The 13458-nt window shown below is 32.4% G+C and overlaps 2 protein-coding genes across 2 annotated transcripts in view; both read left to right on the top strand.

Moving 5' to 3' along the window:
* The window catches only part of LOC117117127 (latent-transforming growth factor beta-binding protein 2-like), a 61801-nt gene extending 48565 nt beyond the window's left edge, over positions 1-13236 (top strand). The window contains exons 12-17 of the mRNA XM_033261335.1: positions 4561-4686; positions 6630-6752; positions 8855-8971; positions 10541-10657; positions 11159-11362; positions 13214-13236. Of these exons, the coding sequence (XP_033117226.1) occupies positions 4561-4686; positions 6630-6752; positions 8855-8971; positions 10541-10657; positions 11159-11362; positions 13214-13236 (710 nt within the window). The remainder of the gene's footprint in view (positions 1-4560; positions 4687-6629; positions 6753-8854; positions 8972-10540; positions 10658-11158; positions 11363-13213) is intronic.
* Positions 13237-13271: 35 nt separating this feature from the next.
* Positions 13272-13458, top strand: part of LOC117117126 — a 118218-nt gene continuing 118031 nt past the window's right edge. Inside the window, exon 1 of the mRNA XM_033261334.1 lies at positions 13272-13403. Coding sequence (XP_033117225.1) covers positions 13349-13403 — 55 coding nt within the window. The 5' untranslated portion in view covers positions 13272-13348. The remainder of the gene's footprint in view (positions 13404-13458) is intronic.

The raw sequence follows: 13458 nt of genomic DNA, 5'->3' as shown, positions 1-13458 counted from the left end.
CTACAGTTGCCATTGTTAATTTTCTCATTTGCATACTGGTGTAGCATATTCATTAATTACTGTCTCATATTAATGTGTTGACATCCTGGAGAAGACTCAATACAGGTTAACATTAAGAACCATGCTGCCTCCCTGTTTTCATGATGTTGCATTTTTAATGTTGTTTATAGAGTTCACTCAACAGTCAGTGCCAGGTTTGTGTTTGCCTATTTTTAACTACACTGTTTTAATATACTGTATGTTTTCTGTTTACATAAATTAGTTTTATCTTTCACTTGTTTATTGTATAATGCAGTACAGGTTTCCCAAGTTATTAGAAACTATTTCCATGAGATCCGGATAAATGAGCTTTCATACATCTAATTTTAATTAATTTTTTAAATTTTTAAATTTTTTTTTTTTATTTTTGACTTTGAATTTCCTTTTAATTGCACTCCTTTTCATTTTTCTATAATTTTCTTGCAAGCGCATAGAGGCTCTAGCAGTACGCGCTATACAAGCACAGTTAATAATAATAATTATTATCATTAATTATTATTATTATTATTATTATTATTATTATTATTATTATTATTATTATTATTATTACTAATACAATAACTAAGAACAAATTAGGGAGATGGGGGGATTAATGATTTGAGAAGTTTTTTGAATGCTTGCGGCCATGCATAGCCCAGCCATCCCAATTTGATTTTATTTCTACTGTTTTTTATCTTTCAATTTTGATGCATAATATTTTAGTTCCTTATCATAACTTTTCTACTGCACACTGTCTAATTAGAATATTCTTTCTCTTCTTAACAATGCTGTTTTTGATGCAGGATATTATGTTGCTTCCTATTACTGCATTTTTCCAAAAAAAGATGTATGATATTTGAGTTCCTCTTTTAACTTTCTTTTATTGCACACAATCTAGTTAGAATATGTTTCCCTTCTTAACATAATGCTGTTTTTGATGCAGAATATCGTAGTGCTTCCTTTATTACTGCACTTACATCGATTGCTTGGGTACTGTTCTTCAGATATTAAGGAGTGTCACATAGTGTTGTTATATCAGCGACATATTACTATATGGATGTGCATTTGTTTATATGTGTATTTCATTAGATGTGGGCCTAGCTCAAACCATAGAGATGCAGGGGACACCACAATGACCTTGTACACAATTTCAAAGCCTCTCATGGTAGTATCTGCATAAAATAGATTAATTTCTCTTTTCATTCACTATGTTCGTAAATATTTTGGCGCTGGTACAGTTTAAGTGTAAGCCAAATTAACATATTTTGATTATTTAATTATTACCTAAAATATGAAAGTATTTTAGATGGTTACATATTGGTCCAATACTATTTGATTATTGTTACTGGAAGAGTTGTCCAAAAAATGGTTTACTGTATTAATTCACTTTGCATTCCTGTCAGGTAATAATGGCTGACATTAGTGTACATTTGTAATTTTGTGTACTTTATATGCAAAGTTTGTGATCTGGTAATTTGTAAGTGAACTTCAATTGTCCTTGAGCAAGTGCAATATACTCAGTGTGGTATACTGTACTACAAAAACATTTTCTTTCACTTTTTTGCTTCTAATACCCAAGTGAGTAGTTACTTACTATGAGAATAGACAATTTAATATATAACTTCTGTACGACAGAAGACATGCTTTGAAAACTGATTTTAAGGTCCCATAAAAATTAATCGTTAAATTATCATTCCTGCCCACATCAATTTTGGGAAAATCCAGATTTTAGAAAAAAATTTCTTTCGCTCCTCCTTTAAGTTTTTTTTACTCTCCAGAGAGTTGAATCTGACGCTGTAACTTGACCTGAATTAGCATCTTTTCTTTTTAGTATCAGTGAATGAATGAATACTGAAGGTTTTAAGTGTATAAAATGTAATCATAATTTTTATATATTATGTGGTGTATAAATACAAGATACCATCTAAATTCCGTATAGGAAGAAACCAAGAAGATGATGTCATTGTCCGACCTCACATGACGAGTCACCATAACGAGTAATGAACAAAAACCAAAATATCAATGAAAAAATAAAGAGTGAACGACAGCGATCGAAAGAAATTAAAATGTAGACAATGTGTAATATACAAGCCATTTGAATTATGGGAAATTTTAACCTCTGAACTCATTGAAAATACATACATCTGATTGGTTATCTATCATCTGATAGAAATGTGGTCAATTGCTAACTGAAAGCACCTGGTAACTGATAGTGCATCTACTTCCTGGAAATGGTTAGAGCTAACTGATCGGGCGTTCTCACGCGCGCTGTAATGGTGAGGGGTAACGTTCAGCTCCTGATCTGGATGTTGAGGCTCTAGTGTGAACCTAGCCTCTAGCAATCAGGCTTAACGTCTTGCATACAGTAGGATGTCCTCAATAAAGTATCTTGGTAGCGATGTGTTTTTGAGGATTTACTTGACTTGAGGTAGAGACATTTGTGGTCAGTCATAGACTAGCAGGAAGCTTTGTGATTGACAGGTCTCATTCAGTGACCACATGATGCTTAATTTTGGAATGGATTTTTGGTTAATTGTCTTGCCAAGTCTTTTATTAGGTTTTTCAAAAATTATCCCCTGCAGATTGGCGAGAAATCAGAATTTAAACACAATTATATTTAGCTAATTTTAGACACTTTTTAGAAAGGCTGATGTTTCTCATCTAGTTTTTTTTTTATTAAGAGAAATATTAGGCAACTTTTTTCTTTTATTCCTTTACAATGATAGAAATAACATAGAGAATTTTGTTATACATGTACTTAAATCTGCAGTAGGCTAGTCTGAAATACACAAGTATTTATTACTGATGTGCAGTATTTTTCTGGGTGGTTTACCCGGTGCGAGTAAAATTATTATTAACAAAGCAAGATATGATTTTAAAAAAACTGAGAAAACCTATCTACTGTAATTCAAAACAATGACTTCGAAAAAACATCAAAATTTTGTGATCTATAAATGAGAAAGCGTTATTTAAAATAATAATTAATGTACAGTAATCATATACCATAATATGAATGTGTACAGTCATAGTTTTTTTCTTACAATTTTCAAAGTATTTTCTCTGTGATTTAATTATTATCTTTAATCATATCAATGAAATAAATATTTCTCCTCGACCAAAGAAATAGAATACAATGAGTACAAAACTTTGATATGAATGTAGCTTTCCAGTGGCGTTCATTCGTCAGGAGAAATAATAATATGAACGATGTTTGCCCTAGCAAATGTGTTATCGTACTGAATGCTCAGTAAGTTCCCAAGTACTAGCCAAAAAAAAAAAAGGATTTAATGTAGGTTTTAATGCAAGTTAAAAATAGATATTACAGTAGAGTAGTTTTAACTACATAGGCAACATTGCATACAAATTGTCAGCTAAGTTTATCTCTCTGATCTATTTAGTTTGATTTCTGAAATTGTTGAAACATTCAGTAATAAGACAGCGATGTGTCATACTTTATTCAGAGCCAGCTCAGTGATGTGTATGATAAGGATGTTAAAATAAGATTGTGTTAATAATGACCCTCAATTATCAAATTATCGAATGTATGAGTAATGTATTCTTCATGTTTCTATACAAAATTTTGTTCCTCATTTTATGAAAATGAAATAAAATATATATTATAAAACAATCATTTTTATGTCTTAGATTTAATAAAAAGTTTTTGTTGTCGAAACTTGACTGATTCTGAAAATTCCAGGGTCAGCTATTTTTTTTTCATTGCTAAAATATTTATTTTTTTTATCACAAGGAGTTTTTAATACTACTATTGTATATTATGTGACACTCTTCAAGCTTCAATATATTTTATAATTTGATACCTTATTAACCATGTCTACCCAACATTCTCCACCCCACTTTAACAATGGTATAGTCCATTTTGGGCGGGTTTTGTCCGGTTAATAATAATAATAATAATTTATAAAGTGCACAAATCCACAGCAGTTAGTGCTCAAGGTTATTTTCGTGGGTGGTTTTGTCTGTTTTCCCAAAAATATATTGGGGGAATGATGGTTAGTCACTAACATTAGAATCAGGCCTAGGCCAACAGTACCACGTATTAAAAAAGAAAATCTGGATTGACACCAATTTCAAATTGTAACTGTATGGTACTTGGGCAGTGCAACCGTTTCTTGGCCTCACATTGGATTATTACATTAATTTTAAATTTGAAAAGTCCTTGTTTTTCTTCCATAATTTTGGCTTGAAACTGGCCTCCATTAATTCAATTGAAGAATATTTATATTTGAAAAAAATGGTGGCATTGGCCTAAAAAAGCAAGAGGCGTAGCAGGATGTCAACAATTATTACAAAATGTAACAAAATCTAAAAAGAAATGAAAACAACAAATAAAAATGAAATGGGAAATTAGAAAACATGCACACGGATAATTGGATTAAATAAACTATCATTTTTCTTAACCCAAAATGCCACTTACTAAGACAGGTTGCTGAACTTTGAGGTTTAGTTAATCAAACTTGTAGATTGGATTACTTCAGTAAACGCACTATTAAAAAACAAAATTTAAAATATTTTTTTTTGCAGATGTAAATGAATGTAGTGCTTATGGTCAACAAGTTTGTGAAAAGGGCTGCAAGAACATGGATGGATCTTTTCATTGTGTGTGTCCAGATGGATACAGACTACACTCTAATAAACGCAACTGTGTTGGTAAGTTACTAGCAAAGCTCATAGCACCCAGTGTACAATTATGTGTTTTAGGCTTAGGGACGGACTGGGATTCATGTAATTACCGGTTCAGAAACTTAATGGAGGGCGCTGAGTGCTAGAGCAGCGCCCATGTTGCATTTAGAGACTATTCAATATCATATATAACCACTCCAGTTGTATTATTTCTGTATGCAGATTAATATTATTTTTGTTCGGTATTATTTTATCTCAATTATCATTTTTTCCTTTCAAAAATGATGTTAAAACTTGAGGCGCATCTGTCTGTGACCTGATGGGATGATAGACCAACCTGCCACTCTTAGGCCTCTCAAACAACCTTGGTACCATCAGCTTCATCAATCATTAAAAAACATAAATCAAAACATGTAAACAAATCAGTCAGTCAATGTCAATCTTGCTTGTGTCCATCATTAAGACACTTTAATGTTAATTACCTCGTCCTTCAGGTTGAACGTTAAACCTCTGGTTTTGTGTACATAATGAGTCTGCACGAAAAACAACCCAATACAGTATACTTCCTGTATATGCGTACATGTGTTGTGTTGTTTTGTGAAGTGGATGTTCATTAATATGCAAGACAGTAATGTATTCCCTTGTCCCACATGCCTAAGTGTGTACAGTCAATCATTAGTTAACTAACATTTTTTGTAGACATGCTTTTCAATATTTTAGTTTGAAAGGCGCCACCAAGTAGACATAATGCCAGTTGCACATTGAAAGTAAACACAAACAAGTCAAATTTAAACTTACAGTAGGTTATTACACAGTACTTCACTAAGCTGCCATTGCAGTGCTTGTGCAGTTGCGGTATTGCTGCCAGCATTGTAAAGATGTACAATACATAAAATTAGAATATCTGCAAGTACACTTGTCCATGGCTAATCTGTAACCCCCTGTAAGACAAATATTCTTGTTCGTGGCAACTTTAAAAATGTGAAATGTGAATAAAAAAATCTGCAATTCAGTCAAGCAATCATTCAATCAATCAAAAAATTGATGAATTCATTTTTGAAATCAAATATATTCCTGTCATTCTATTTATGGATAATAATTAAATTTAACAAGTTAATTCTAATATAGCTGCATAGGGATTATTCATTGAGATCAGGCAGTTAAGTCTGACTATATAGGTGTCAAAATCAATAATTATCCAATATATTTGTAAGTTTATCAGACAGGCAGACGATTTTGTTTGACCTTAAATTTGTTGGGTTCATACTTAATGCTATGCATTTCTCTTCAGTTTTTTTTTGTAAGTGCTTAATCTGTGTTTGCTTTGCTCTACCCAGGAGTATAAATGGGTATCTAGAAGTGAGGATGTTGTGGCGTGGAATGTACTGTTGTGTCTGTACAGTACATTGCGCTGCACTTTAGCATGAATAGGTATGCTCCCTAGAGAGTAGAGGAGATTACATGCTGTAATGATGTTATTTTATACACATAAGCATTTTTTACAAGGATTGTTGCGTGTGGAAGCATTTTTCTAGGGGTCCCAAGTTGGAAGAAAATACCTTCTGGGAAATCTGGTTGAATGCGCTTCCTTAACATATTTAATTTTTATTTTGCTGGCATGGTGACACCTATCGGCACTGTCTTCCATGAGACAATTGATAAATAAAGCAGTAAAAACATGCAAATATTAGAATTTGAGGGAGATAGGTTATTTTCCGTGACATTCTTGCTTGTTTGCAGGAGTGCAGGAGGCCGTCATGATTTCACAAGGGTCCCTTTTGATATCTCGTAATGTATACTCACCTTGGAGGGGGTCATTTTCATCATGATTATTACTACCAACTTCACTATATCACAGCCAAAACCAAAATTCTTGCACAAATTAAATATACCTTCCAAAATATTTGCAAAATGTATTTTACATTTATTTACTTTTGTATAAATAATAAGATGTGCTTTAATTTCACCAGATATTGATGAATGTAGAGAAATACCAGGATTGTGCCACTACCAATGTCAGAACAATCGAGGATCATACGTGTGTGTTTGCCCCGCCGGAATGAGATTGGCCGCCGATGGCAAGATGTGCAGCGGTAAGTAGCAAATCCAAATGTATAATTTTTTTAAATTTTTCATTTTATTTTTTATTTTGTCATTATTCCAAATTTGGAATTAGAAATTTGGCTGGGTTCCTGGGGACCCGTTGCAGCCATAATACATCCTCAGGTACCAAGTCCCCTGTCTCGCATAACTGTCATGCTAGTATTATTCGAGGAGCTGAGCGATCGACTCCAATTAAAATCCGACGTTTTCCGGATTTCAACCGTAGTCTTTACAAGAAGTAGGAACATTATCTCTCAGCCAAAGTGCTCAGTTTTATGGTTTATTTCTTTATTGATTTTCATAACTCGATTTTACAATATAATAATAATAATAATAATAATAATGATAATTTATATAGCGCATATTGAGCAGTGCCTCTATGCGCTTTACATAAAAATATAAAAACGAAAAAACATTTTGACTTTACAATTTAATATAATAAGGTGTGGTGGCAAAATAGCGGTAGGTCTCAAGGGTCAAACATCCACCTCTGCACAATCCCTGTCTCCTACCGAAATGGCTCGAACAAAGGAGCAAGTTTTACTATTGGAACTGTAATATATTTGTGCTCTTGGCCTGCCTAGGTTATCAACATTTGTGCCAAATTAATATGATGTTTCAAATTCTGTTTATTTATATTTTTCAATGTTAACATACCTTTTTTTTTGTTGTTGTGAAGGTTGTGCATTTTGACACTTAGAGATACTCATTAACAGGATGTTTTTAATTTTCCAGTTATTCTGGCTGTTTTGCCTCCTAAAAGTTAAAAAAGTGCCTTGAAACAGTTAAGATTTTTAGGGACATGACTGACCTTAAATTAAACAGTAAAAGCACACTACTTACTTTTTATGCTTAGAATTATGAAAGTGTTTTTGAAGTGTATTGTAAAGTTGAACTATAACTAGGTTATTAGGGCAAATTAAAGTAAATGTTTGACTGGAAAGAAACTTCTCAATAAATTGAACATCATGTCAATAATATTGTACTACATATTCAATATTTTCAAAATTAATTAAAGTTTCAAAATTTACTTCTAATCCTTTAGGATGATTTAAACTTAGCATTTGCTATATAAATTGAATTACAGTTAATTATTATCAAAATAAATTGAATAATTTATTTAAGCAACTAATAATTTATTTATATGCTGTGTCTACTACAACAACTTTAAATTGTCGCATACTGGATTTTGTGTTTTAAGTTTAATATAATATTTAATAACTATAGATTGATGGCCCTTTAAAGATTAAGACATAAATAAATATATTTCACTATATTTAGTCTCTACATGCCTTCATGTAATAGATATGGAGAATTCAAATTATTATTAGTTTTAAAGTTGTCAATTGTAACATAGACCACAGATATATTATAGTATAATACCTCCATGCATAGACTAGTACTAGTACTGCTCTGCAGCATACAGAGTTCATCATAATTTACTGCAACTTTTTCTTCTCATTTCTTCAATCAATTTCCTTGCATTTCTGTCACCTTTATTATTAATTTACGTTGTTTTCTTCATCAGTAGTTGGCGAGACATAGTGGAAATTGACCATTCCCAAAACATACTTTAGAGAATTAACCAAATGATTCGGTTTCCAGTTGAAATGAGCATTATCCCCAGCTACTCACTAAAATTAATTAATATTCCTGCATACTTAAAAGAATTAGGCTATGAACTAGGTCATTTGCAGTATAAGACATATCTTGGTTAATTATGTATTTTCAGTTCAAATGTAAATGTTTTACATCTGTTCATTAGTAATTTGACATTTATTACTTGTTTATTTATTTAATTGTTTATTTGGTTATGTATTTATCTATATTTAGTTATTTATTTAATTGTTTATTTAGTTATGTATTTAGCTGTATTTAGTTATTTATTTAGTTGTTTATCTAGTTATTTAACTACCTAATGATTTTTTATTTGTTTATGTTGCCATTACAGGCGAACTGAAATTCATATAAATAAATAATTACTTAATGATAAATTCAGTTTATATCTATATCGCCATTGAAATAAGTTTTTTGAAATAAGGATTAAAGTAGATGCCAACATTTGTTCACTAGCTTATTTCTATATATTCAGATATTGACGAATGCGAAGGGCTTCATGAGTGCGAGGGCGATTGTCAAAACACAATTGGAAGCTACCAGTGCACGTGTGAAGGCGGCTTTGTCACCGGAAGTAGAACACGATGCCAACGTAAGTTCCAGCTGTCTTTCTACACAGAAAGGGAAATATATGTTGTTCTGTCGTTACATTTCCAAATGACAAGTTGAATGTTTTTGAAACTTTGTCAGCCTATGTTTAAATTGGAGAATTTACAGTACAGTATATGTTCTTTTATTCAAGAGTTGAACACAATGTCAGCGTAATCCCAGCTGCCTCTTTAAAAGGAAATGTTTATACGTGTTGTTATGTAGTTGTAGTTTCGAATAACTATTTGAATGTTTCTGAAAGTTTGTCAGTTGAAATGTACATAATTGAGAAATATGTTATTTCTTCGTGAAGCAGATTACTTTACGATCCCTGTAGATTTTAAGTTCTAGTGCCTAAGATTCATTTCAATAAATGTTTTGATTGTTGCTGTGCTGTGGGTGTAAATATATTGTCACTCAATTACAAAAGCTATATACTTTGGACATAGGCCAGATTTACCTGTACTCTCTCCTCTAAAGTCGAGCATTAAGTTTTCTTTTCTTAGAGTGTACACTTAGGTTGAATTTGTTTAATCTTTAATTGCATGGAATTTAACATAAATGTATAGCATATTTAAATGTCCCTATAGTAATTATTATAACAACTTACTAATACTTTATGATTGTATAAATACTTTCAGGTGATTTCTGTTTGTGCAAACAGATGAATGAATTTAAAAGTAAATTGCACTAAATTAATTTGTTCCTCAATTATAAGAAGCACAAATCAAATAAAAAAGCCCTTCACAAAACTATTAAAGTGGCATTGTTATTTAACGTTTTGCATTATTCAAGATAATTATCTTCCAATTACCAATGTAAAAACATACAATCATTAGAAAGCAATTAATGAAAACACTAAATACAAACATTACTACGGTTACTCAAATAATGTTTCTAGTCTATGCTGATGCATTTTCATCTCTCTCCTCAGTCTAGTGTAAATTCTACTCCAGGTCTTCCGAATCAAGAGATAGGCCTAGACCCACTATATTTTGTTGACTAATAAAATTTAACTTGTGACGTTAACAACAAATAATCTTCTTTACGGTATTTTATGAATTATAACAAGAGAGTTACGAATACCAACAATATTATTATATCGGGGAACCGAATCTCAAGTATTGTACTATTGGCGGAACCACGTGCATGCATTGTGGGTGACTTAGAACCGTCCATTTTCCAGCTGGGAACATTTTTTTAACACAGCATGTCTTTTAAATGAACTTTTCACCTGGTAAGCAATGGTTAAGCCTTACATATCTTGGATCCCTGCTGAATGTTGATATGAAAACAACGTACATTCAGTCAATGAAGGTTGTTTTTATCAAATGTAAATATGATTTAGCTTTAGTTTAATGTAACATTCGATATATTTGAAGAATATAAAGAATTTGCTAAAGGTAGACCAGGCCCAATTAGGGCCATCCAAGCTGTCACAGTAAAAGTGGCCGTCCTAAATAATTGTTGGCCATCCAAAAGACGGCCGGACGGCCTATAAGCATGTGCTCTTATCACATAATGATGCAGACATCAGTCCCTATAAACAAAATTTTAATTTTTCTTCTTTTAGGAACTAAGCATTGTACGCCCGATACATGTGATCATCATTGCGTGGACACGGCCAATGGCTTCAATTGCTTGTGCCGATCAGGTTACCAGCTTGATCCAGGTGGTAGAAACTGCCGAGGTACAGTCTGATATATGTTTATTTACATAATATATTTGATTCTTAGAATATATTTGCATATTTATAATATGATGCATGCTAAAAGCTAATATAAGTATTTACGAACTAAAGTTATACTTGCATGTGGATGTCATTTTGTGTATTTCAAATGAAACAGAATTGATGTCATTTATAAATTATATTACAGATATCAATAATACTAAGTTGATAAATGTATTTTTTAAGAATAAATTTTCATATTTGAAGATATTGAATATTAAATAAAATGCAAAGTATTTATACTCTTGAGCAAGGCTTCTCTGCATTGCTTTTCTCCACCCAGGAATATAAATGGATACCTGGGTGGGGTTGCTTGCTACTGCACCCATGCAACACATAAGCATATGAACCCAATGACCAGGGGGGAAATAGCACCTTGTAACCTAAAGGAATATACGCTGTATATAAATACCAAATAACAGATAAAAAAAACAAAAAACAAATCTATTGACATTTTCATAGATATTGACGAGTGCCACGCTGTTACCAACGGAGGGTGTCAGCACGAGTGCCGTAACACCCTTGGCAGCTTCTATTGTACGTGCTTACCCAACTATCGGCTGTACTATGATCGACGACGTTGTATTCCATTGTCAAGTTGTAGGAATTGTAATCAACAACAGTGTTCAACAGGATTTAGCAAGGATGCTTCTGGTAGATGTGTTGGTGAGTACAAGCTATGCTATTACGTGCTGAAGTTAGTTCAATTTTATTTTTAGTTTTAAATTTTATTGTTTTATGATTTTACTGGAGAGTATTATTCTAATTATTATAATTGCGGTTATTGTTGATTTTCATAGTATAGAGCATAACATTTCTTTATTTAGATATGTGAAATGTGCTTCAAACCAGTGGCGTATATAGAAGTCTTGAAATGGGGATGCTGATGGGGGGGAATCTGTCATTATAGAGGAGTAAAATGTTGGGTAGACAGATCGATGGTTTAAGATGGTAAAAATACAAGCTTTAAGTTATATAAGTTGGGCACATGCTGTGGCGATGGCCTTCGGCCAACATGATTCCATACGGAACACAATACGACGAGGCTAGCGCCTGTCTCTTATACACATCTTTATGCCACAGCTTCCAACAAGAATTGAATCTGCAACCTGTCGTCACTATGCGTACTGCTGCTAGACAATGGAAGCCTGTATATCACAGGTTCAATCCATCCAGCGTTTCCCCTTATACAACTAATGTACGCCCTCACATTGGTTTTAGCCAAGAGAGAACTCTGGAAATTTTATTATATAAGTTTGTCATGGAGAATGTATGGGATTGGTTGGGAAAAAGGGATGGAGAGAACAAAGAAATAGACCAAACCAGATGAATTTTCAATATACTGACTGATCAGTGCATATGAACCACTTGAAAAAAGGTGACGATCTTGACGAGTATAGTCGTCCCTAGCGCCCTCAGCAACACCTATGGGACGAGTATACTCGTCGCTAGCAGCCAACATGTTAAATTAATAATTTAATATTTTAATTTTATTCTTTTTTTTAACACAGACAGAATGTAAAACCAAAATCATACTTAAAAAATTAAGGGAATGTAAGGAAAAAAACCCATCTATAAATGGATATGATATGACAGACATTTTCATGCTATAACTTCCTACCAAAAAAAAATATTTTGTTTTATAAAGATAGATGACTAGATATCATCTTCATAACTTCTCTCCAGAGTCCTCAATTCAAGGTCCAAACCACAGGTTTATATATATATCTCAATGTGTTAATTTCATCTGTAGGAATATATAGCCTTTGATTGGCTACAATGTAAAGCATGTGTTAAATCTGCATCATTTGAATCCCTGTAGCCTTCCATAGACAGCATCATGCTTTGTTTTTCCCGACTTCTTTTGCATTCATCTGAGAGTTAATTTCTGTTTTCCCAGTCTGTTTTGATTTTTCAGGATTTACGTATACATTTTAAAATTTCTTTCATTTCTCTGGAGCCAGTTATCTTGAAGTTCACTGTGGATATTTTTTTTCATTTAAAAATCTATGCAAACAGTAATAATAATCAAAAATATCCATAAATATTGCCTTGCAGACATTTGCTGCTCACCTTTAATTGTTTACCTGATAAACAAATTGAAATTAAAAAGAAATGATTTCCAATTGGATTACTGGGTAGAAAGTTGTTCACGATTGATATGTCGCTTATAATAATACATATTCATTACTGAAAAATAATTTTAATTGGTGATAATGTGGATTAAACTGTCGCGTAAAAGTTTGAATGCTATAGAGATATTAATATTTATAGAAATGAAAGTCAACCTCGTGTTATAACAACATGTGTATTGTCCACAATATCAAATTTTCTTTTTACAAGAAACTGTCCTATATCCATATATATATTCATGATTTGCCTATATATTGTCATGATGTGATGTCATTACCATATTTAGGCATGATGTGCCTATATATGGTCATGATGTGATGTCATCATGACCATATTTAGGCATGTTTTTGTCAATAAAATTTGATAGTCTTCATTTGCCTTCAGATGGATCACATAGTTGCAAGTAAAATAAAAAAAAGTGCTTTGTTGTGTATTTCAGCTGGACCTGTCTGTCGCCAACCTTGTCTTAACGGTGGAACATGTATTTACCACAGCCAGTGTGCAGGAGGGCGCTATTGCATGCTCACGCAATGTGTCTGTCCGCGTGGTTTCAGGGGAAGACAATGTGAGAGAGGTTAGTACCTGAGGTTTTTGTTGCAGACATGGTTCTTTATCTTCAAATCTTTATT

The sequence above is a fragment of the Anneissia japonica genome, unplaced genomic scaffold, assembly GCF_011630105.1.
Source record: "Anneissia japonica isolate Jap-2015-1 unplaced genomic scaffold, ASM1163010v1 scaffold287835_len3118868_cov185, whole genome shotgun sequence".
Classification (NCBI taxonomy): Eukaryota; Metazoa; Echinodermata; class Crinoidea; order Comatulida; family Comatulidae; genus Anneissia; species Anneissia japonica.
This window is presented reverse-complemented; position numbering and strand designations above follow the sequence as displayed.